Source organism: Oncorhynchus keta, chromosome 7, assembly GCF_023373465.1.
Source record: "Oncorhynchus keta strain PuntledgeMale-10-30-2019 chromosome 7, Oket_V2, whole genome shotgun sequence".
Classification (NCBI taxonomy): Eukaryota; Metazoa; Chordata; class Actinopteri; order Salmoniformes; family Salmonidae; genus Oncorhynchus; species Oncorhynchus keta.
This window is the reverse complement of record NC_068427.1, coordinates 2,676,451-2,701,017: the sequence shown is the minus strand read 5'-3', so window position 1 is coordinate 2,701,017 and position 24,567 is coordinate 2,676,451. Positions and strand designations below refer to the sequence as shown.

Below are 24,567 nucleotides of genomic sequence, written 5' to 3'. Positions count from 1 at the left end.
TATCATAAGAACAACTTGAGCATACAGTAAAACCAATGTTAACATACCAGGGGTGGGAGGAGCCAAGTACATGGATGGGGAGGGACTGAGTCGGGGTGGGAGGAGTTTAGAGTCACTCGATGCATGCAATGGAGCAGGTGTCCATTGGGAGAGCGTAGGTGAGGGGTGGGGTTATGGTTAGCATGCAGAAACTGGAGAGGAGGGCACACAGCCTCAAGGGCATTTTTATGCTAAACAGCTAATGGATGAGAGAAGTTGACCCGAAGAGATTATGTTTGTGCGTCAACGAGACTGCTGTTGACAGGCAGACAACACATAAGTACTATTATACTATAACACTACATAATTAGTATTATACATTACTAAAGTTTATTTCTCAAAGTTTGTAATGACTTATTTTATTCAATCATGAAAAGGGTCAGAAGGTATTTCCTTACAAAAAGTGCACATGAAGAAACATTTAGACCAGTGATTAACAAGGGAGTCATATTCTTGTATACAATTTGTCTAGCAGTCATATCATATGAATTCAGGAACCATGGCATATGCTGAACACAAAGCAATTTTACAGTATGCACATGATATCCTACCTAGGGCTTGGATTTCACCTGAGATCATTGCCTACATGGAATGGATTTTTCTGCCAATTATTTTATGGCATGAGAAAATCTCAAATCGGGTTAGTTTCTCTCTTCATCAAAATACACCAAGCAAGAAAACATTTTTTGTTCTGGGCAAACTTTTGACTAGGCTTGGGCGGTAATAACCAGAACACCGGGGTTAACACACCTACTCTTAACATGTGTGTTTGTAAATAGCACAATGGGAGAAAGCCGGAGCAGTCCAGCTGTGTATTGACACGGGTTGCGTTTTATATATATAATCAAGTGTTTTTTGCTTCAAGCGTGATCAGGGAAGTGCAACTGTAGTTTTCCTTCACAGAAAATACATTAGTGCAGCACATTCGACAGAAAATAGCTTCCTTTTTATCAACAGAAGTGTAACGCTATTTGGCTGGCAGCCACACAAGTAAATTAGCTTACAATGAAAAAGCAAGGTCTTCCTTGCAAAAACGATACATTGCCATCATACTGTATTTCAAATGTTTATCATAGAAAGAATGTAGCCAGCTACTTTTCCTAATGTTTCGCTTAAAGTTCATCTTGCATTACAGAAAAGTATCAGAAAAGTAGCTACACATCATTCAGAGAACTGTCTGCTGATAGAATGCTCGTTTGTGAATTCTCATCTGAGTGGAGAAGTGAAACTGAAGCACAAAAGTAGTCTGATGCCGAACAGAAATTTTAATAAGCATTTTAGATCTGCATTTACAAAATTCAGCAAGATTTGTTATGTTTTATATTTTTTTCCTGCGTTAAAAACAGAAATCTGCATTAACGTGACCTCTAAGTTTAACTTGTTAGTTGTCTAAGTAAGTGGCTGAATTAATAAGATGACGGGGCATAGTATGGTGTTAGCTTTCTGCTGTGTTTGAGAACTCAAAGCCCTTTGGATGAATTATCTGTAAGGCTACCACTGCTTGATTTCCTTGCGTTTTATGTCCTCTTCGTTCACGTTCCGTCTGAGCAGGCAGGCCCCTTCCCCAGCGACTCCACACAGACATGCATGAGTCAAAACTTAATTTGCACAAAGTCTGCCATTCACATTTAGCTTGTAAATGTCTAAACTAACCAAAAATTAGATTTGGTAGCTCCTACGTATACCTCCTACGTATACATGTTATACCTTTATGAGCTGGATTGCCTGTCTTTGCAATTTGTTAATTTTCGTTTGGGCTCATTAACATATTTAGCTAGCAGCCTCCATGGAAATTAACTATTGCTTGTGCCAATTCTGTTAGCATTCTGGTTAGACGGCCAATGGGTTGTTTTTTTTGGCGCCCCCTTGTGTACTAGGCCGGTAATTCCATAAATCACAGGATGAGAGAAGGACGGTACGACGATACAAATATCATGCATTGCAATATAAACATTGTGCCTTGAATAGATGAAGAAAAACATACTGTCATTCAATCAATCAATATTACATTATAGGGATATGTAAATGTAAATGTTAAATGGATATAGGTGCTGCAGATTTATACGAGAGTATGGGCAATGTACCCTACCAGGACCAGGGCCAGGCAAGTAGTAACACATTTGATTGATTCTACTTATCAACTACTACTAGTCTTAAATGAATGGTTTTCTTAGTTGAATCAGGTGTGTTACTGCTTGTTTGGGGAAAAACAGCCTGCGTGGTAAGATTGCCCACCCCTTATGGCAAACTTCCCTAAAAATGTGCTAAAATACACACATGCTGTGAAGTCAAAGTATTTGGACAGTGGCATATTTGTTGTTGCATGGCCATCATATGTCTAATGTTTATCATAATCAGCTTTAATTTGAGGGTGTTTTCATCCAAATTGGGGTACCCGTTTAGAAATGACTGCACTTTTTGTACATTGTCCCCCCATTTTAGGGAACCAAAAGTATTTGGACAAATTCACATATGTGTATTAAAGTAGTCAAATGTTTAGTATTTGGTCCCATATTCCAAGCAATGACTACATCAAGCTTATACCCAATAGAAACGTATGGTAAATAATGTATTGTGTCATTTTGGAGTCACTTTTGTTGTAAATAAGAATATAATATTTCTAAACACTTCTACATTAATGTGGATGCTACAATGATTATGGATAATCATGAATACTGATGAGTGAGAAAACTATAGAGCCATACACATCATCCCCCTCAACCTCTCCTGTTTAGCATGTTTTGGGGTTATGGTCTGGTGCCTCTAACTTTCTCACTCATCGTTATTCACCATTATTCATAATCATGGTAGCATCACATTAATGTAGAAGTGTTTAGAAACATTATATTCTTATTTAAAATAAAAGTGACAATAGAAATGTAATGTTAAATAATGTATTGGGCACAACATAATCTGAAACAACCAAAAACAAACTGCAAATACATCAAACAAGCTTAGTGTAGTCATTGAGTACTAGGAATATAGGCCCAAATACTACACTTTTGATGACTTTAACACACAAATGAATTTGTCCAAATACTTTTGGTTCCCTAAAATGGGGGGACCAGAGCATGTACAAAAAGTGCTGAACAAAAAAGTACGCTCAAATTAAATTCATGTGGATGCTACACTTTACCTCATAGTATCATTTCAAATCCAAAGTGCTGGAATACAAAGCCAAAACAAAAAATGTCACAAATACTTTGACCTCAAAATACAGTACATCGAATTATAACTTTGGAAGGAATTGTAATGGTACTTGCTTTGGCTGTATTAGTTGAGACTCTTTGCACTTTCATAAATATTTGCTGTTGTTTATATTGAGTGCAGACCTAACAACTAGGACATTCGGCAGTCCTCTTTTCCCTTGCCTTTTACTTTCTTACTGCCTTTTTTCAAGCCTGTCCTAGATTGCTCGTTGTTGCCCTCTGCGCTTTGACTACTTTCTCTTCTACCCTGCTGTGACCCATACTGGATTGCCTCTTCCCCCTCCTCTACTGGCAAAGCATCTACCTCAGTTGCATTCTGCTGCCTCTCGCTCTCCCCTACACCTTGCTGTTCAACAGTCACACTCCCTCCCTCCTCTGCAATGTATTTCTGGTTGTATGTTACACTAACCCCCTCCTCTAATGTGATTAGTTGTTGTTCTCCATTCAAGTTCTGGGCCTCAACTATGGTTTGTGCTTTTTCTTCAGGGCTTCGGAGCTCCTCTGGTGCATTATCCGACCCCCCTTCAATTGATTCCTCTGCCACTATCGTGCTAACTCCCTCTGTGTCCTGCGGTTTGTCATCCTGCTCTTCCTGGTTACCCTTCTCTTTACCAAGCTCTACCTCTATTTTGTATCCTACCGACATCGTTCTCATTTCCTGGCTGACCTCCTCTTGGGATGCTATTGGGAATACATTTGCAGGAACCACTGAAACTAGGTCAGAAAAGTCAAACGATTGACCCTCATTTTCATGCTCCTTGTCATTCCACTGCTCACTGGGTCCAGGTACCTTGTTACGCTTCAGCTTGGCCTCAATGGGATCATCTTGCTCTTCTGCTTTAGCCACCATAGTGCATGGTCCACTTTCATTGTGTCTCTGTTCCCTAAAAGAGTCAATTGTCACCGGAGTTTCCTTTACAGGGTCCTGTAGTCGTGTTTCTGTATCATTCAGCTCTGTCTCTGTAGAGATCCCTCCATTTGATGCCTCTTCTGCATCAAGTGTTTCTGCATCATTCAGCTCGGTCTCTGTAGAGATCCCTCCATTTGATGCCTCTTCTGCATCAAGTGTTTCTGCATCATTCAGCTCGGTCTCTGTAGAGATCCCTCTATTTGATGCCTCTTCTGCATCATTCAGCTCGGTCTCTGTAGAGATCCCTCCATTTGATGCCTCTTCTGCATCAAGTGTTTCTGCATCATTCAGCTCGGTCTCTGTAGAGATCCCTCCATTTGATGCCTCTTCTGCATCAAGTGTTTCTGTATCATTCAGCTCGGTCTCTGTAGAGATCCCTCCATTTGATGCCTCTTCTGCATCAAGTGTTTCTGTATCATTCAGCTCGGTCTCTGTAGAGATCCCTCCATTTGATGCCTCTTCTGCATCATTCAGCTCGGTCTCTGTAGAGATGCCTCCATTTGATGCCTCTTCTGCATCAAGTGTTTCTGCATCATTCAGCTCGGTCTCTGTAGAGATCCCTCCATTTGATGCCTCTTCTGCATCATTCAGCATTCGGTCTCTGTAGAGATCCCTCCATTTGATGCCTCTTCTGCATCATTCAGCTCGGTCTCTGTAGAGATGCCTCCATTTGATGCCTCTTCTGCATCAAGTGTTTCTGTATCATTCAGCTCGGTCTCTGTAGAGATCCCTCCATTTGATGCCTCTTCTGCATCAAGTGTTTCTGCATCATTCAGCTCGGTCTCTGTAGAGATCCCTCCATTTGATGCCTCTTCTGCATCAAGTGTTTCTGCATCATTCAGCTCGGTCTCTGTAGAGATCCCTCTATTTGATGCCTCTTCTGCATCATTCAGCTCGGTCTCTGTAGAGATCCCTCCATTTGATGCCTCTTCTGCATCAAGTGTTTCTGCATCATTCAGCTCGGTCTCTGTAGAGATCCCTCCATTTGATGCCTCTTCTGCATCAAGTGTTTCTGCATCATTCAGCTCGGTCTCTGTAGAGATCCCTCCATTTGATGCCTCTTCTGCATCAAGTGTTTCTGCATCATTCAGCTCGGTCTCTGTAGAGATCCCTCCATTTGATGCCTCTTCTGCATCATTCAGCTCGGTCTCTGTAGAGATCCCTCCATTTGATGCCTCTTCTGCATCAAGTGTTTCTGCATCATTCAGCTCGGTCTCTGTAGAGATCCCTCCATTTGATGCCTCTTCTGCATCATTCAGCTCGGTCTCTGTAGAGATCACTCCATTTGATGCCTCTTCTGCATCAAGTGTTTCTGTATCATTCAGCTCGGTCTCTGTAGAGATGCCTCCATTTGATGCCTCTTCTGCATCAAGTGTTTCTGGCTTGTTGTTTTCATACAAGTGCCTGTCAGTGACTGGACAACCAGGTAGATCCACCAATTGTTCAGGCAGTCTTATGGTCTCAGCAGCAGGGCAGTTGCGGTCACGCGATATGCTACAACATTTCTCATCTGCTGAATTGTTGCATTTCTCTACATTTGCTGGCATTGCCATTGAAGTGTCTTCATGTTCAAGTGCATTTGTACGCTCTTCTGGGCTCCCATTTGGTTTATCTTGACCTGCCTCTTTTAGGTCTTGTGTTGCATTTTCATTAGCCTGGTCTGGGTGAGTAGCGACACCATCATGGAAGATAAGGTCTTCAGGTTCCACGCTCTCCTTGAGCTCTGGTCTTAGGACGATGGGACTGTGAAAGTTATTCCCCTCAAGTTCCTTTGAGTCTTGGATTGTTTGTTCCTCTTCAACTGAGACCTTGATTGCATCTTCCTCTTTGACATTGTTTGAATTCCCAGCTGTGGACTGTTTCGAGTCCAATGGACATTTAGGGTCAGCTGAAGACTTCAAACAGTCTCCAAAGTTATCATGGTTGGTTGTGTACCCCGACTCGTCCTTTTGGGTACCAGTATCTGTTGTCGATTCTAATTCCTCCATAGGGTTATAAGCGCTGGTTATACACTTGGAGTGATCAACAGGATCAGCAATACCAATGTTGGACTCTAGGGATAATACTGATATCTCGCCTTCTGATTTCTCTAATTCCATTGTAGGTTTGTGTTTGTCCTTTTTCATTTTCTTCTTTTTCTTCTTTGAGACAACTTCCTCACTCTTAGCTTGGTCAGTCAGAGATACTTCAATGGTAGGCTCTACTCGGTCTTCTTCTAGTTGTTCTTCCTTCAGGTTCAGTCCCTCAGCTATGGTTTGTGCTTTTTGTTCAGGGCTTTGGAGCTCTCGATCTGGTGAACTACCGGTCCCCTCCTCTCGCTGTGTCTCTATTGTGATAACCCCCTCTCCTACCGCCTCTACTGGCTCCTTATCGCTTGGGGTGGAGACCACATCTTCTTCTGTTGTGCTCATCTTATCTCCCTGCGTTTCATCACCTTGTTTCTCACCCTTCTTCTTGCCTTTCTTTTTCTTTTTGCCTCCTTGGGGCTGTGGCTGCATGTCAGTGGTCTCTGGCAACACACATGCCTTTTTTGTTTTCTGAGGCTCAGGGTTTGATTCGACTGGGGTCTTAGGAGTATAAAGGTCTGTCCCTAGGCTAATCTGTGTGCCATTTGTCATGGAGACTAAACACGTTTCTGTTGTGCTCTTCTTATGGTCTTCCTGCTTTACATCGCTTTGTGTCTCTCCCTTCTTCTTCTTGCCCTTCTTCTTCTTGTTGCCCGCTTGGGCCTGTGGCTGCAGGTCAGTTATCTCTGGTAACGCTTCAGCCTTTTTTGTTTTCCGAGGCTCAGGGTTTGATTTGATTGGGCTCTTACTAGTATCAAGGTCTGTCCCTTGGCTAATCTGTGTGCTGTTTTTCATGGTGTCCTCAATGGTTTCCCTAGGCAGAGGATATGAGTCTAAACATTTCACGTCTTTACTCGATTCGTTTTTCTCTTGTTCAGCTGCTGCACCATATTCTGAGGTAGGCTCTTTTGAGGACGTCTCTTTGGTGTCGTCACTGCTCTTGACAACTTTGGTCTCTGCCTCATCTGCCTTGTCATTTTTTATTCCCATTTCCCCTTCGCTTGCAACCTCTACTCTGCCTTGCCCTGTCCCCTCTACACCTGCTGCTTCATACCCCTCCCCCGCTACTGTAACCTCTTCCTCAGGACCTGTTACAACCACAAGTACCTGAGAATCACAGACCGGTCCACTTTTGACCTCTACTACTGGTATGCCATTGTCAGAGTCTTTGTTGACATCACTGCCTTCAATTTCAACCTCTTCCCCCAATGTGGGTGAGAATGGCTGAGCCTCCCTTGGTGTTTCTGTTTCAGAAACACCAACGAGGCTACAGGGGGTGGGCGAGGTCAGATGGTTCTCTTGAGCCTCCTCCTCGTGTGTATCCTCTTGCTGCCTGGACCTTCCGGGATCCACCACCTTATCTCCTCTACTTCCCAACTCCGTCTCCTGAGCTCTGCCTAGGAGACCATGAGGGATACCATGAGGGTGAAATAGGCCAAACACTGTGGCTTGGAGTTTCAAATAATCATTTTTCTGATGATCAAGATCTGCCAGTTGAACCTGGGCCAATTAGCGCAAAGCGTAATTTGAAAGAATTGGGTAAAAATCAAACCAGCATGGAAGAGGTGGAAAAGGAAGAAGAGGAGGAAGAGCACCAAACAAAACCTTGATCCCAGATTAATCTTCAAGGCAGATGAGCAGGTCAGAGGCACCTTGGCAAGCTGCAAATCGTAAACTCTGAAATGTCTACTGTAGTGTTATATTGCTTTGGGACTGGCCAGAAATGGACAGGTTTGTGACTTAACAAACAAAACATTTTTTCCTAATCATTTACAAAAAATAAACTCGACAAATAGACCAATTAATGGATTTATTGATTGTGATCCGTGTAATGATCTGGTGTAAACACCAACCAACTATAACACCACAGCAAACACCATTGACATGTATCAGGTTGAAGTAAAGAGTTTATAATAGACAAAAACACAAGGTCAACATAATTTCGCCAAAGCAATCAGCCTAAGGACCCTGGACTTACCTCAAAATTAAACTACAATGTAGGATACACATTTTGGCACCAAAACAAGCATGTTTACACCATCTGCTTTAAATCATGGTTTAGATGCATGGATTAGTTAACATGCATCAAGTGCAAGGGTTGCACTGGGTTGGGAGGAGAATCAGTGGAGAAAGCGTTAGGTTTTGGTTTCTGTGACTAACTTCATTGTCAGTCAACCAAACTCAGGTTAAGTCTACAGGGTTGCATTAGAACAGGTGTGGGCAAGATTTGAGCTTAGAAGTTAGCTATAATTTGGCAAAGCTATGAGGTAAGCAGGAGATGATTACAACATCTTTGTCCAGTAATGGTGCTTACCAAGCATGCTGTTCCCCCCTTCCATGGGCGACGTCTGGGAATCCTGAGCCAATTGAGAAGCTGGATCTCCACTGGCTGACCCTTCAGTTCCCAACTCCAGCATTTCCCCATTGGCAGTCAGGTCAGGTCTGAGGACAATTCCATGTTTCTGGGCAGGACATGAACATCAACTGATGAGAGGCTTAAAAAAAGAGTCTCACAACAGTGCATTATAGCTGCATAACTACAACAGAGAAACCCTGTTTAAGAGGCCAGCGTTGCATATTCCGAGCTCCGACTCCCTAGAGGACTAAATACCTTCAGAATGTCTTTCAGCTGGACCACCTCATCCCTGAGCTCATCCCGCTCATTTCGGATGGCATCCGAATACTCCTTTTGCCGCTCTAAGGCCTGAGCAGTTCCCCCAGTGGGGGAGGTGGAAGCGCAGGTAAAGAACAAAGATAGATATGGGTGAAGTGAAAGTGAGCACAGAGAAAGTGAAAGTATCAAGCATTCATGCACTTAGCTAGCATCAACTTCTCTGCCTAAGTAAATAAGTGTATTTTAACACCACAACACAGGTGAACACAACACAATTATGTGGGGATTTCCATTTGCTTCCGCCAAATGCTATCAAATTGAACATGTACTAACAAACCCAATGGATTAGAGTTCACAGGGCATACCCCGATCTTTTTATCCTTCCACTCCACGGTTTCCTGCAGGTCAGAGATTTCCCTAACAAAGCCGTCCTGCTTGAGACGCATCTGACGGATCTCCTGGACAGCGGAAACGCAGGAAGATGTGATGGAATAAATAGGAGAAAATGAAGTGTGTGTGAAAGGTGAAAGCAGTGAGAACAATAGACGATCAGCATGGAGGTGAGAAGACAGGGAAGTTCAGAAATAAGAAAACTGAAAGGTGACAGGTAAAGTCATTTTGGCTGTCCTGACAAGCTTTGGGTTTTAATTTTGAGGAGGCCTTGGAGGACTCACTGTTAGTAACTCCTCGCTCTGTTTTAGTGTTTCCTTCATCTCCTTGAACTGGAACTGCAGCACGCCATGGGCATGTTTCTCACGCTCAAAGTCCTGGGAGAAAGGATAGAGGAGATGTTTTAATGGATTTGCAATATATGCAGTGATCATTGTGGCCCAAAACAGCTGCCTTATAATCCAGGTTGTGGTTGTTATCCAGGTTCAGTTTGTAGTTGAAGTCAGTTTCGGTCTGTAAACTGATTCTTGATCAAAGTGTGTTGTACATATATAAATATATATATTTTTTTAACATAAATACAGTTTTACATGTATAAAATCGTACATATCATTTACGTACAATGCATTTGTAAAGTATTCAGACCCCTTCACTTTTTCTACATTTTGTTACGTTACAGCCTTATTCTAAAATTGCTTAAATATTTTTATATAAAAACATCATGACAAAGCAAAAACTTGACACTTTTGCAAATCTACTACAAATAAAAAAACACTTTATTTACATAAGTATTCAGACCCTTTGCTATGAGATTGAAATTGAGCTCAGGTGCATCCTGTTTCCATTGATCATCCTTGATGTTTCTACAACTTGATTGGATTCCACCTGTGTAAATTCAATGAATTGGACATGAGAAGGAAAGGCATAGCCCTGTCCATATAAAAGGTCCCACAGTTAATGGTGCATGTCAGAGCAAAAACCAAGCCAGGTCGAAGCAATTGTCTTTAGAGCTCCGAGACAGGATTTTGTAGAGGTACAGGGTCCCAAAAAAATCCTGCAGCATTGAAGGTCCCCAAGAATACAGCAGCCTCCATAATTTTTAAACGGAAGACGTTTGGAACCAGCAAGACTCTTCCTAGAGCTGGCCGCACTAGGAAGGGGGAGAAGGGCCTTGGTCAGGGAGGTGACCAGGAACCCGATGGTCACTCTGACAAAGCTTTAGAGTTCCTCTGTGGAGATGGGAGAACCTTCCAGAAGGACAACCACCTCTGCAGCACTCCACAGATCAGGCCTTTATGGTAGAGCGGCCAGATGGAAACCACTTCTCAGTAAAAAGGCACATGACAGTCCACTTGGAGGTGGCCAAAAGGCACTTAAAGGACTCTCAGACCATGAGAAACAAGATTATCTAAGATTGAACTCTTTGGCCTGAATGCCAAGCGTCACGTAGGGAGGAAATCTGGCACCATCCTTACGGTGAAGAATGGTGGTGGCTGCATCATGCTGTGCGGATGTTTTTCAGTGGCAGGGACTGGGAGACTAGTCAGGATAGAGGGAAAGATCAACAGGGCAAAGTACAGAGAGATCCTTGAAGAAAACAGTCTCCAGAGCGCTCAGGTTCAGGTTCAACAGGACAACGACCCTAAGCACACAGCCAAGACAACGCAGGAGTGGCTTCGGGACAAATCTCTGAATGTCCTTGAGTGGCCCAGCCAGAGCCCGGACTTGAACCCGATCAAACATCTCTGGAGAGACCTGAAAATAGCTGGTAAGTGACACTCCACATCCAACCTGACAGAGCTTGAGAGGATCCGCAGAGAATGGGAGAAGCTTCCCAAATACAGGTGTGCCAAGCTTGTAGCGTCATACCCAAGAAGACTCGAGGCTGTAATCGCTGCCATAGGAGCTTCAACAAAAGTACTGAGTAAAGGGTCTGAATACTTATGCAAATGTTACATTTCTGTTTAGATTTGTAATATATTTGCAAAAATTTTATAAACCTGTTTTTGCTTTGTCATTATGGAGGATTGTGTGTAGATGGTCGAGGGAAAAAACGATTTAATCCATTTTAGAAAATGGCTGAAACGTAACAAAATGTGGAAAAAGTGAAGAGGTCTGAATACTTTCCGAATACACTGTATATACATACAGTTCATGTTTATAACCATCCAGTATTACATTACTATAGTTTCCAAAAGGTACCACCTAATATCGCCCTCCTCAATATACCTTTCTCTTTTGATCCTAACTTTTTCCTTCATCTTACTGTAATTGTATATGTCTCATGATCTGGCCCTATCCCTTCTCTCCCTCCCTCCCTTGGATGTATCCCATACCTTGCTCTTCCCTTCGTACTCGCGGCGTGACTCGGACAGCAGCTCCTCCAGCTCCATGAGCGAGTCCTTCAGCGTGTCCACCTGGTACATCAGGTTGTTCTTCTCGTTGTCCAACTGGGCATTGGACACCATGGCCTTGCGGTACTTCTCCTCCACCTCCACTAAGGTATCCTATAGGAAGAGATGCCCGTTGGTGTATGCACATGGGAACACAGACAGACAGACTGAAAGACACAGACCCAAACACATCAATATCCAAGGGGGTATTGTTACACCGCTGCCACTTCAGTTGTCTATCCTCCATTCTGACGGTTTCAACTAGGAGGAACGATCAGGAACATGATCGAAAATGGAGGGCATGGATAGAATTCAATGGACATCATTCGTATTCAGAGGGAAATTATGTAATGATGTTAGGACACAAGCAACAGTTGCCTACTGTATGCCTGTGGGGTTATTGAATTTGACATCAGGACAGATTAACTTGACTGCTTTGAAGGGAAGCTGAAAAATGCATAGGAAAAAGGCAAGCAAGCCACCTCGTCTGAAAATAAAGTTATAATTCTGTCAATTATCATGCCGATCTGGGCTTTCAACATCACTAGTCTGAAATCATAGGTAATTATCACCTTCGTAAACGATTAGAGGAGTCCAAGATTCTGGCAACCATTTAATAGCAAGGTAGGAGTCTAAAACCTACATCTGTAGTTGATAGTAAAAGGATAGGTAAGAAAATAATTCTAAAACATTCATTAAATATTAGTCAGGAGGACTAATCATTGCTTAAAAGGAGTCTCTCAGGTACTTTAACACTGGCGACTAATACTACCATTGGTTAATTCTAAGGAAGTTCAAAACTATTATTGGTTGATAGTAGGGTAGTCTTAAAGTTTAGACTCTAAACCTATCATTGGTCAACTCAAAAGCTAGGGAAGACTAAAATCATATGAATATTAACAGGGCCTCAGGCTGGTTTGCGTCAGTCCAGTAATGTACCTTGACTTCTTTGAGGCTCTGCATGTACTTTGACTCCACATCTTGGATCTGATCCTTCAGCTCATGAATCTCCTGGGGTGAAGAGTGTGGCAGGGTTGAGGAGAGACAGAAGCATGCTGCGACAGGGTTCGACACATGAAGTGACAAGCACAATGATAGGTAGAGAAGGACTTGCAGAGCAGTGTGTGCTGTACAGTGATGGGCTCTTAAAGAGTGGAATTGATGGAAGATGGTTCTAGGACACCCATGTTTTTGTAACCTTTACCTTGATCTCTCGTATGGAGGTTTCTGTGTCGCCAGTGATGGACGTTTCACCACTTTCTCCCCGGGAGGAAGACCCGCCCAGCGAGGCGAGGGTGGCTGCCGATAGGGTGGAAGTGGCTCGAGATCCCTTTTCCAGGTAATCTCGGTCCTCCACCTGGGAACAACGGGGAGATACTGTTAGAACAAGGGCAACATCATGACATTAGGGCCCAGAGAAGGTTCTGGAAGGCCATGGATTCACACTCAATGTCCTCATCACATCTTTACCTTACTCCACTTTGTCCAATCACATTATCCCTCACAAGCTGTGGGGGAGTAGGTAATCTTTCCATCCAATCATAAACCATGAGCAGTTTAAATGTTGTTATAACACACCAGTTACTGGGTAAGTTAAGAGCGCATGCCTAATTATAAAAATGTACAGATGTCTCAACTTCAATGCCGTGCAATGTTCATTGTTATGATCCATCACATACAACATGTTACATGTGGCCATCAAACTGTTCGGAGTAGTCAGCATGCTATGTTAGGTATGGGAAGTGAACAATATGAGTATCAATCAGCATCAATACTGGTTACAGTACATTCTAAAATAGTTAATGGTACTTCTAGTCCATGACACAGACCATAATGTTGTTAGTCCCATTCTACAAAGACTCCATCTATAAGAAACCATCCACCTGCATGCTATAGATTAGCTATTCATATTTTTTTATTCACTAGTGCCCCTGTTGATGACATCTCTTCAGTGGTAAAAACACTTTCTAAGGTCTCCTTTCACCCATCTTCCAGGTGTGACAATGACCATACAGTAGGAGTTGACAGCACAATCCAGGCTACCACTTCACACAGCAAGTCAGACAGTAATTCATCTCTTTAGGTCTACCCCCCCACTCCACACAGAAGAAGCCAGTCTTTATATGCAAGTTGAGACCACGCTGCCATGCCCTGGCATGACTCTGGGCGGGCAGTGCTGCCCCACTCACGTCTGATAAATTGGGGATGGTCATGTGATCCAGGTCTCTGGGCAGGCCACTGCTGGTGGCCGCGCTGCGCAGGAAGCTGGCCACAGAGTTGCAGTCATTATCCTAGTTGCCCACCGGGGGGCGCAATAGGACAAAGTATATTCAGGTTGGGCACTGTCTGAATCTCTCTCACACACACTGCCCTTTTCCAACCAAAACACATCTATGAATGAAAACACACAATCATGGCCAAATGGAGAATCTGTGTTAAAAGGAACAAGGATCGGCCTACAGCTGTATAGAGTAATGAGCATACTAAACAGGACACACAGTAGCCCACTTGCTAATTCCTGCCTGTAAAGAAAGACCTTAAAGTTTGATGATTTGTTAAGGTAGGATGACCCAGCATACCAGATGTCAACTAGTCTTCATATTCTTGCCACTGGTTAATAAAATATCTGCCCAGATTTGACAATTAAAACCATAGGCTTTTCTGGGCAACCTCTCAACACAAATATATGAGGCACAGCAAGTAGTTGTACTGGGTCTCAGATATCACCTTGTCGGTTACAACAATATCAGTCTGAAAGATGCCAGTTATGTATTTATTAGGGCTGACACAATTACTGTATAACCACGTAACAGTTTTGGAATATAAAAATAACCATCATAACAGTTTAAATTGTGTGTATTTATATATACACATTTTTTTGGTTGGAACGAACAGCTGACTGAAGACGGGAGGGCCGGTTATTCGAGTGGTTGAGTCCGTTTCTGCGGTAATATGGACTCTTATCAACGTGATGAAACTCTGTTGCGCCTTTCTGAAATGAGCAAGGTGTTGTAGCAGACATTGTACATTCCACAATAACGTAGAATGTTAATTCAAATGATGTTAACGAATGTGGCTCTGTAATGTCAGTTGAGTTGAATAACACATTGATAGGTACTCCTCCTCCTTTTGCTCCCTGCTTTGCTCCTATGGGTACACCTGCAATTGCCGCCAGTCCACACATTATGCCATTATTGACTTGAACGAGGACGCCTGTTCTACTAATTCTATTTCTATGGCAGCACAAAAAATATATATTTTAGTGTTTTACTATTCGAACGGTTATTAAGGTGACTGCAGTCATTTGGCTTGCCAGTAACAGTCATCCTAAATTCCATTATATATATATATATATATGTATTTCTATCCCGGTTGTCTAACAAAACACAAAATCCAAAAGGCACAGGGCAAATCCAAGGTATATTTTGGCATGGTGCAGCATCATGCTGTGTCAATCATTACCAACAGCCATAAACCAAAGACCTTAAAGATGGTGGATATTGTGACCGATTGCCTCAAAATCGGCTACTGTTTCCATTTCAATTCTCTATCAACCGCTTATGAACAGTGGACTGAATCAGTAAATCAGGAGCCAATTGTCAACGTCATAGTATAATTGAATTGCAACGGACAAATACTTTAGTAGATATACATTTTAAAATGACATGGAAAACAATGCCTAAACCATTAACATGTTCATAAGTTCATTACAGTGCATTCGGAAAGCATTCAGACCCCTTTACTTTATCCAAATGTTGTTACGTTACAGACTTATTTTAAAGGGACGAAAAGAAAAAAAAAACGGCCTCAATCTGCAAATAATAGCCCATAATGACAACAGGTTAAGACATTTTTAAATGTTCCTCTGAGTTCCTCTGTGGAGATGGGAGAACCTTCCTGAAGGACAACCATCTCTGCATCACTCCACCAATCAGGCCTTTATGGTAAAGTGGCCAGACAGAAGCCACTCCTCAGTAAGGCAGTGTAAGGACTCTCAGACCATGAGAAACGAGATTCTCTGGTCTGATGAAACCAAGACTGAATTCTTTGGCCTGGATGCCAAGCGTCACGTCTGGAGGAAACCTGGCACCATCCCTACGGTGAAGAATGATGGTGGCAGCATCATGCTGTGGGGATTTTTATCACTGGTAGGGACTGGGAGACTAATCGGGGTCGAGGGAAAGACGAACGGAGCAAAGTACAGAGAGATCCTTGATGAAAACCGTCCCCAGAGTGCTCAGGATCTGAGACTGGGGCGAAGGTTTTACCTGCCAAGCACACAGCCAAGACCCTAAGCACACAGCCAAGACAACACAGGACTGGCTTCGGGACAAGTCTCTGAATTTCCTTGAGTGGCCCAGCCAGAGCCCAGACTTGAACCAGACCGAACATCTCTGGAGAGACCTGAAAATAGCTGTGCAGCGACACTCCCTATCCAACCTGACAGAGCTTGAGAGGATTTGCAGAGGATATTGGGAGAAACTCCCCAAATACAGGTGTGCCAAGCTTCTAGTGTCATACCCAAGAAGACTCGAGGCTGTAATTGCTGCCAAAGGTGTTTCAACAAAGTACTGAGTAAAGGGTCTGAATACTTATGTAAATGTGAAATTTCAGTGTAGATTTTTAATACATTTGCTAAAATGTCAACTGTTTTGGCTTTGTTATTATGGGGTATTGTGTGTTGATTGAAGATGACATTTAAAACTTTTTTTTTTAATAAGTCTAACGTAACAAAATGTGGAAAAAGTCAAGGGGTCTGAATAATTCCCAAATACACTGAATATCACCATACATAAAATTAATCTGAAAAAAACTACCTTTGAAGGTTTACTTTAAAAAGGTAGACTCAGCGAGATATGACAGCCACAGAAAGTGAATAGCATAGTGGGTAAATTTTGTAACAACTAAGAACATTGAAGCGCAAAACTCAACTTCTCTGCTGTTTTGGTGCCCTGGCTACCACGCTCTACACAGCGTGAAGCGAAACCGTGCACATGGGCAGGTACTGTGTGTAACTGTGTGAGAGCGAAATGTTGCATCTCTCGCACATCTCAAGACCTCCATCATTACTGCTGGCAACGTCATTTCGCTGAGTCTACCTTTAAATCTTAAGACAATATACAGTGGGGCAAAAGTATTTAGTCAGCCACCAATTGTGCCCAGTTCTCCCACTTAAAAAGATGAGGCCTGTATTTTTCATCATAGGTACACTTCAATTATGACAGACAAAATGAGATTTTTTCCCCCAGAAAATCACACTGTAGGATTTTTTATGAATTTATTTGCAAATTATGGTGGAAAATAAGTGTTTGGTCAATAACAAAAGTTTCTCAATACTTTGTTATATACCCTTTGTTGGCAATGACAGAGGTCAAACGTTTTCTGTAAGTCTTCTCAAGGTTTTCACACACTGTTGCTGGTATTTTGGCCCATTCCTCCATGCAGATCTCCACTAGAGCAGTGATGTTTTGGGGCTGTTGCTGGGCAACACGGACTTTCAACTCCCTCCAAAGATTTTCTATGGGGTTGAGATCTGGAGACTGGCCAGGCCACTCCAGGACCTTGAAATGCTTCTTACGAAGCCACTCCTTCGTTGCCCGGGCAGTGTGTTTGGGATCATTGTCATGCTGAAAGACCCAGCCACGTTTCATCTTCAATGCCCTTGCTGATGGAAGGAGGTTTACACTCAAAATCTCACGATACATGGCCCCATTCATTCTTTCCTTTACACGGATCAGTCGTCCTGGTCCCTTTGCTGAAAAACAGCCCCAAAGCATGATGTTTCCACCCCTATGCTTCACAGTAGATATGGTGTTCTTTGGATGCAACTCAGCATTCTTTGTCCTCCAAACATGACGAGTTGACTTTTTACCAAAAAGTTATTTTGGTTTCATCTGACCATATGACATTCTCCCAATCTTCTTCTGGATCATCCAAATGCTCAGTAGCAGACTTCAGACGGGCCTGGACATGTACTGGCTTAAGCAGGGGGACACGTCTGGCACTGCAGGAGTGTGTTACTGATGGTAGGCTTTGTTACTTTGGTCCCAGCTCTCTGCAGGTCATTCACTAGGTCCCCCCCATGTGGTTCTGGGATTTTTGCTCACCGTTCTTGTGATAATTTTGACACCACGGGGTGAGATCTTGCGTGGAGCCACAGATCGAGGGAGATTATCAGTGGTCTTGTATGTCTTCCATTTCCTAGTAATTGCTCCCACAGTTGATTTCTTCAAACCAAGCTGCTTACCTATTGCAGATTCAGTCCTACAATTTTGTTTCTGGTGTCCTTTGACAGCTCTTTGGTCTTGGCCATAGTAGAGTTTGGAGTGTGACTGTTTGAGGTTGTGGACAGGTGTCTTTTATACTGATAACAAGTGGAGGACAGAGGAGCCTCTTAAAGAAGAAGTTACAGGTCGGTGAGAGCCAGAAATCTTGCTTGGTTGTAGGTGACCAAATACTTATTTTCCACTATAATTTGCAAATAAATTCATAAAAAAATCCTACAATGTGATTTTCTGGATTTTTTCTCCCTCATTTTGTCTGTCATAGTTGAAGTGTACCTATGATGAAAATTACAGGCCTCATCTTTTTAAGTGGGAGAAGTTGCACAATTGGTGGCTGACTGAATACTTTTTTGCCCCATTGTAACTAATCCAGTGTAAAAGAATACTCGGTTTGTGATTAAATGCTTGCGAGAGGGTCATGCCACTTCAATGCTCCATGGCTGGACCGTGTGACTGAGAAGAGGGGCTCACCACTGGGCTGGCACGGGCTGAGCTGGCCCTGGAGGACGCCCTGGAGGACGCCCTGGAACCGCTGCCGCGATAACTATTGTACTCTGAATGCTGGGGAGGGCACATACACCATCATCAGTGTGCTAAAGACCACACACGTGCACGTCTGCAGTACCCACTCACATACGCACACCAGGCGACAAGGTAGAGAAATCCTAAGCCAACAGAGCAATTCAGTGCACTGCATTAACGTTCACAGGGAACTGAACCCACCACCTCCAAGCACCATGCTCCAACCAACTGAGCCACTCCTCACCAAAGTTCCCAAAAGCACCAAAGTTAATGTGTGTCATATCAACAGCACAAACACAGCTAAACACTCTGGAAACTAAAACTCATGACAGAAAAACAGAACACATCATGCAAAAGCAAAATAAAATAACCATGAACAGAACATACCTGTCATATACATTCCAGTTACTCACAGACATGCCCTACATACACATGAACCTCGTTTAAAATACACTCGCATTGCAATTAGTGACATCATTTCCTCAACTATCTCAATTATAGGCCCGGGCGATAATATTCCTATCAATCTTTCGGTTGAGTACTCAAACAGTAAGGTTAGTGACCGCATGTCATCTATTAGGTGCAGAGGGGATATAAGATGTTACAAGTAAGGGAATGTCACGTATTTAGGACACGTGGGTTTACTGCCACACACACACAAACACAATCCCACAATGCATTGGGAGTCTTACACGAGAGCTGGAGCCGGTCACCCGCCGAGATCCACTGTACAGACTGTCCTCATACAAAGAGCCCTGCAGGGGTGGGATCGGACGTCACACACACACACACACACACACACACACACACACACACACACAGGATTGAAACAACTTAACATTCGCAGCAGCGCTCTCGGAGACATGCTCGCTCATCTACACGACAGTGACATAATCATAGCTTCTTCAGTGCACAGTAACTTCTCCAGTAGAATCCAAAACACCCGAAAGTAAATTGTCGCTACTATAAGTGCCATCAGAACTTCTTGATACTTTACAGAATGGCTCCTAAAGCCGCTGGTTACACTGTGAAACTAAAAAGTACTAGAGTGCTTACTTTAAAGATGATCTCGTGATAAAAACGGTGTCTTTCAGGTGACAACAGGCAGAGAAACACGTGTGTTTCAGGTAGCATATGAAGTAGCATAATGGGCGGGGTCAAAGGTCACACTAATGAATGGCATCACAAACCCTGTGATGGCGCCGGTAGGAGATCTGGCTGAGTAGCCCGGATGACTAAATGGAGTGTGGGTATAGCAGGGAGGGGGTAAGAATAATTGTCACAACATGTTTTCACACTGTAGTCAGTGCCTGGGTAACAACAATGGTAAGACCATGTGATCTAGCCTGGTCCAAGATCTGTATGTGCCACCTTGCCAACTACTACGGTAATTGTCGTCACGGCCAACATGTTGGCAAGTCCGCAAAAACTGATCTGGGGAGTGCACAGCTCAGGAGAGGTAATATTGCTTTGGTACAGGATTTGAGGTATATGTGTTTGGGTGTGTGCACGTGCATGCCGTGAACAGACCTCGTAGGAAGAAAGCCGTTGCCTAGAAGAGGACAGACCATTGTTGCTGTTAAGGTCAGAGGAAGCATAGGATGCCTAAGACGAGGGAAAGAGGGAGAGGGATTGAAAGAGAAACACAGCAAGAGAGAGGAAACAGAAATGACTGAGAAACCTTAGTTGAATTGTGTTTAGATGTAAAGGCAAATGGCCAATGACAATACCATTCAGCGGAACTCCACACAACACTACAGAATGTACACAGAGTACACAAAACATTAGGAAAACCCTCTTGCACCCTCTTCTGCCCTCAGAACAGCCCCAATTCGCCAGGGCATGGACTATATAAGGTGTTGAAAGCTTTCGAACAGGGATGCTGGCCCATGTTGACTCCAATGCTTCCCAAAGTTGTGTCAAGTTGGCTGGATGTCCTTTGGGTGGTGGACCATTCTTAATACACATGGAAAACTGTTGAATGTGAAAAACCCAGCAGCATTGCAGTTCTTAACACACAAACCGGTGCACCTGGCACCTACTACCATACCACTGATGGGTTCTGACTTCTAAACTTGAACTATTGTTCATTATCAGGTATCCTATGGAAATGAGAAGGGCCACAGTCGGATTTCAATACCAAAAGTTAATGGTTATCTGTAGAAGGAATGTATATGGTGGGGTCAATTCATGTTGGATATGAGCCAGGGCCTTGGAGTAAAGGAAAGGAAAGGCAATCACATGGTTGCGGTCACTGATAAGGGTGGAGAAATGTGGATTTAGTGAGCAATGGGGCGGAAGTCAGGTCAGGTCAGATTAAGGGAGAAGGAACACTTTATTACCCACATCACTTAACTTCCTGCCTAGAAATAAATATATCATGTTTAGAGGGAAGGAGGAGTTCACCTAAATTGGAGTATGTGTATTTGTGCTGGTGGGAACATATATTTTTCAGCTGTCTGACCCTTTGGGTGAATAAACTTGGTATGAGCTTTTATAGATGTCCGTCTGTTTTCTACCCTGTTATTTAGAACCTAGCACCCCCGTTCAAAGACACAAATCTTTTGTCTTGCTCATCCTCTGAATGGCACACTTACAAAATCCATGTCTCAACTATCAAAGCTTAAAAATCCTTATTTAACCCGTCTCCTCCCCTTCATCTACACTGATTGAAGAGGATTTCACTAGCTTTCACCTGGATTCACCTGGTCAGTCTGTTGTGGAAAGAGCAGGTGTTCATAATGTTATGTAGACTCAGTGTATATCATGAATTCAAGGGGTTGTCTGTCCATGACCATTATTTTTGCAGCCATAATTTCACATTCACACAAATGTACAGTGTCTTTTCAAAGTATCAATGGTGATGAAAAAAAAACACAAAAAAAACATGCTGACTCAAACACACTTCTGACATAAATACATTTGGCATAGATGCTGAACAAGAGAACATATCTCCATTTAAAGATAAAGGCTGCTACTCTAAAGACAGTGTTACAGCAAAACGAGTAAAGAACAACAAAAAAAACTGATGAACTGGAAGAAAAAAACAACACTCGGTGAGACTTTCAGATATCAATGGTTAGTAGACAAGTGAGTAAAGTAAGATATACAGTACCAGTCAAAAGTTTGGACCTACTCAATCAAGGGTTTTTCTTTATTTTGATTATTTTTTCTACATTGTAAAATAATCCCAAGAGTGTGCAAAGCTGTCATCAAGGGTGGCTACTTTGAAGAATTTCAAATATATTTTGGTTTCTACATGATTCCATATGTGTTATTTCATATTGTTGATGTCTTCACTATTATTATACAATGTAGAAAGTAGTACAAATAACCCTTGAATGAGTAGGTGTGGCCAAACTTTTGACTGGTACAGTACATATCGCTCAACACATTTGGGGTCAGAAGTGGGATCCAGCATTCAGTAGTTAACACCAAAGTGTTAATAATGCACAGTCAGTCGCACAACACCCACCGGCTGCAGGTCCAGTCTGGAGGAGCGAGAGACCTTGCTAATGCTCTCATCACTGAGTCTTGAGCTCTGAGAGTGGGTGAGGAGAGAGAGAGAGAGAACCCCTGGTGTCTACATCAACATTAAAGAAAAGATGGCTACCTAACAGACGACCTTTTTGTCTCAATTCAAGCCCTTAGAGTTACCTCCGCAAGTTCCGCTTTCAATCTCATACAGATCAATTGATTGAATATAAAAATGGTTCCTTATTGGTAGAATAAAGGCAGTAGGGCTATTGCCAGAACTCCAAAAGAAAGAAAGAGGGAAAGAGGAAGAGAGGGGAACCCACCGGCTGCAGATCTAGTCTGGACGAGCGAGAGACCCTGCTAGTGCTCTCATCACCGAGTCTGGAGCTCTGAGAGTGGGCGAAGAGGAGAGGGAGATAAAGCCTAATTAACTGCAAGGCACTTAACTACTGCACACCATGCTAAATAGCACCCCTCTGCCTGCAAAAGAAGAACTATACCCCTCACTGAAGCCGAATTTGAACAAAACGAAACAGTCAAGAAAGTATCTTGGAATAGTTCAATGTGGTCAAGAAGGACCTTTGTCAATATAAACAATGGACTGATGGAATAAGGAATACGGAAACAACCAGTACTGAATTGTGTGGTAAGAAAACCACAGTATCCTGACATTCTCTCAACGCGTACGTACTAAAACACACACATTCCGTCTGCAATCATTTAACTGAAGTCAACTTTAAACATGTCCACTTGAACCTATTGGGCATTCATCCATTCACCCTGCTGGACACTAGCTAGGTACTACATGTTAAAAAGCACTACTAACCCGACTGGATATAGCACTGTACTCATTGTCATAGCCGTTGCTCTGTAAGGGACAGAACACATGCAAATGAGCAACAAAACTGCAATCATTTTTCAATTTGGGCTATTCTTAAAAAGGTCACAGTCTTTACATACGTCACGATCTTTGTGTTTGTCTTTGTGTTTCTTCTTTTTCTTGGACTTCTTGTCCTTCTCCTGTGAAAGTGAGGAGGAGCCATGGGAGAGGGGGATTGAGGAGGCGGGTAAAGGTGTGTGTCAGGATGCCTTTCCCGCCCATGGGAAAAGACATCATGGAAACAGTATACGTGGAGCCACACCCACTAATTAGTGACATGTCAAATTAATGTCACAGAAAAAAAATACAACACGTGCAAGGCAGGATGGGAGGAAGACACCTTGCATTTGCCTCAGTCTCTAGATTTCCATCCAAATGGCAACAGATTTTAATGTGGATATTCTAAAATCCACAAAAAGAAAACATGCACATTTTCCCACAAGTGGTGCGTTTCCACCAAAACTGACTGCGATTTACTTTTTTAGCTTCAGTTTTCATGTAGTGAATACAAATAAACCAATAGTTTTGTCACAAGAACTGTTGCGTTAAATAGCTAATTGTGCCGCCTCTGATCTTGGCACGTGCTCTCTAGCCAACAGCTTGCAGATCCAGTGCGGGTAGGCAAGTTTCCATGAGATTAGTATGGATAAGAATATTTGTATTTGTCAAACGGCAGTCAAGCATCGATCCACCACGTCACCAGAATAAGATGCTTGATATTTATTGGAAAGGAGCATCTAGATTAGGGTGACGTCCCACTGTTTTTGGTGGCCTGTCCCCGGCTGGAGCTGTCCCTGGAAAAGTCCCCGTTTTTAACTGTGTGTTAACTTCTTATGGCTGGGGGGCAGTATTGAGTAGCTTGGATTAATAAGGTGCCCAGAGTAAACTGCCTGCGACTCAGGCCCAGAAGCTAAAATATGCATATTATTAGTAGATTTTAACAGAAAACATTCCGAAGTTTAAAACTATTTGAATGATATGTGAGTATAACATAACTCATATGGCAGGCAAAAACCTGAGAAAAAATCCAACCAGGAAGTGGGAAATCTGAGGTTTATAGGTTTTCAAGTCTTTGCCAAGATGGTGTAAATTTGGTCTGATTGCACTTCCTAAGGCTTCCACTAGATGTCAACAGTCTTTAGAACCTTGTTTCAGGCTTCTACTGTGAAGGGGGAGTGAATAAGAGCTGTTTGACTAAGGGGTCTGGCAGAATGCCATGAGCTAAATCATGGGCGCGGCCGTGAGAACTGCGTTCCTTCTCATTTCTAAAGACAAAAGGAATTGTCCGGTTGAAACATTATTGAAGATTTATGTTAAAAACATCCTAAAGATTGATTCAATACATCGTTTGACATGTTTCTACGAACTCTAATGTAACTTTTGACTTTGTCTGGACTAAGTGCCTGCGCCTCATGAATATGGATTTGTGAACTAAACGCGCAACCAGAAATTAGGTATTTGGACATAAATGATGGACTTTATCAAACAAAATAAACATTTATTGTAGAACTGGGATTTCTGGGAGTGCATTCTGATGAAGTTCATCAAAAGGTAAGTGAATATTTATAATGCTATTTCTGACTTCTGTTGACTCCACAACATGGCAGGTGGCTTGTTTTGGTGCCTGAGCGCTGTGCTCAGATTATTGCATGGTGTGCTTTTTCCGTAAAGCTTTTTTTTGAAATCTGACACAGCGGTTGCATTAAGGAGAAGTATATCTTTAATTCCATGCATAACACTTGTATCTTTTATCAATGTTTATTATGAGTATTTCTGTAAATTG

The 24,567-nt window shown here is 42.7% G+C and overlaps 1 protein-coding gene across 8 annotated transcripts in view; it reads right to left on the bottom strand.

The window, feature by feature from the left end:
• LOC118385871 (leucine-rich repeat flightless-interacting protein 2-like) overlaps positions 1-24,567 on the bottom strand; it is an 86,897-nt gene that overhangs the window by 7,185 nt on the left and 55,145 nt on the right. For 4 of the 8 annotated variants that reach the window (XM_052521858.1, XM_052521859.1, XM_052521860.1 and 1 more), the window contains 9 exons: positions 12,826-12,978; positions 12,561-12,632; positions 11,565-11,735; positions 9,513-9,605; positions 9,204-9,296; positions 8,836-8,928; positions 8,539-8,686; positions 5,034-7,621; positions 1,285-4,416 (listed from right to left, as the gene is read on the bottom strand). In XM_052521858.1, the coding sequence (XP_052377818.1) occupies positions 3,379-4,416; positions 5,034-7,621; positions 8,539-8,686; positions 8,836-8,928; positions 9,204-9,296; positions 9,513-9,605; positions 11,565-11,735; positions 12,561-12,632; positions 12,826-12,978 (4,449 nt within the window). In that variant the 3' untranslated portion in view covers positions 1,285-3,378. Of the gene's footprint in view, positions 1-1,284; positions 4,417-5,033; positions 7,622-8,538; positions 8,687-8,835; positions 8,929-9,203; positions 9,297-9,512; positions 9,606-11,564; positions 11,736-12,560; positions 12,633-12,825; positions 12,979-13,810; positions 13,913-18,376; positions 18,467-19,119; positions 19,183-19,617; positions 19,663-19,957; positions 20,033-21,902; positions 21,969-22,227; positions 22,294-22,730; positions 22,773-22,864; positions 22,925-24,567 lie in introns of those variants that run through there. The other 4 variants (XM_052521856.1, XM_035773066.2, XM_052521857.1 and 1 more) reach the window with 4 other exon arrangements.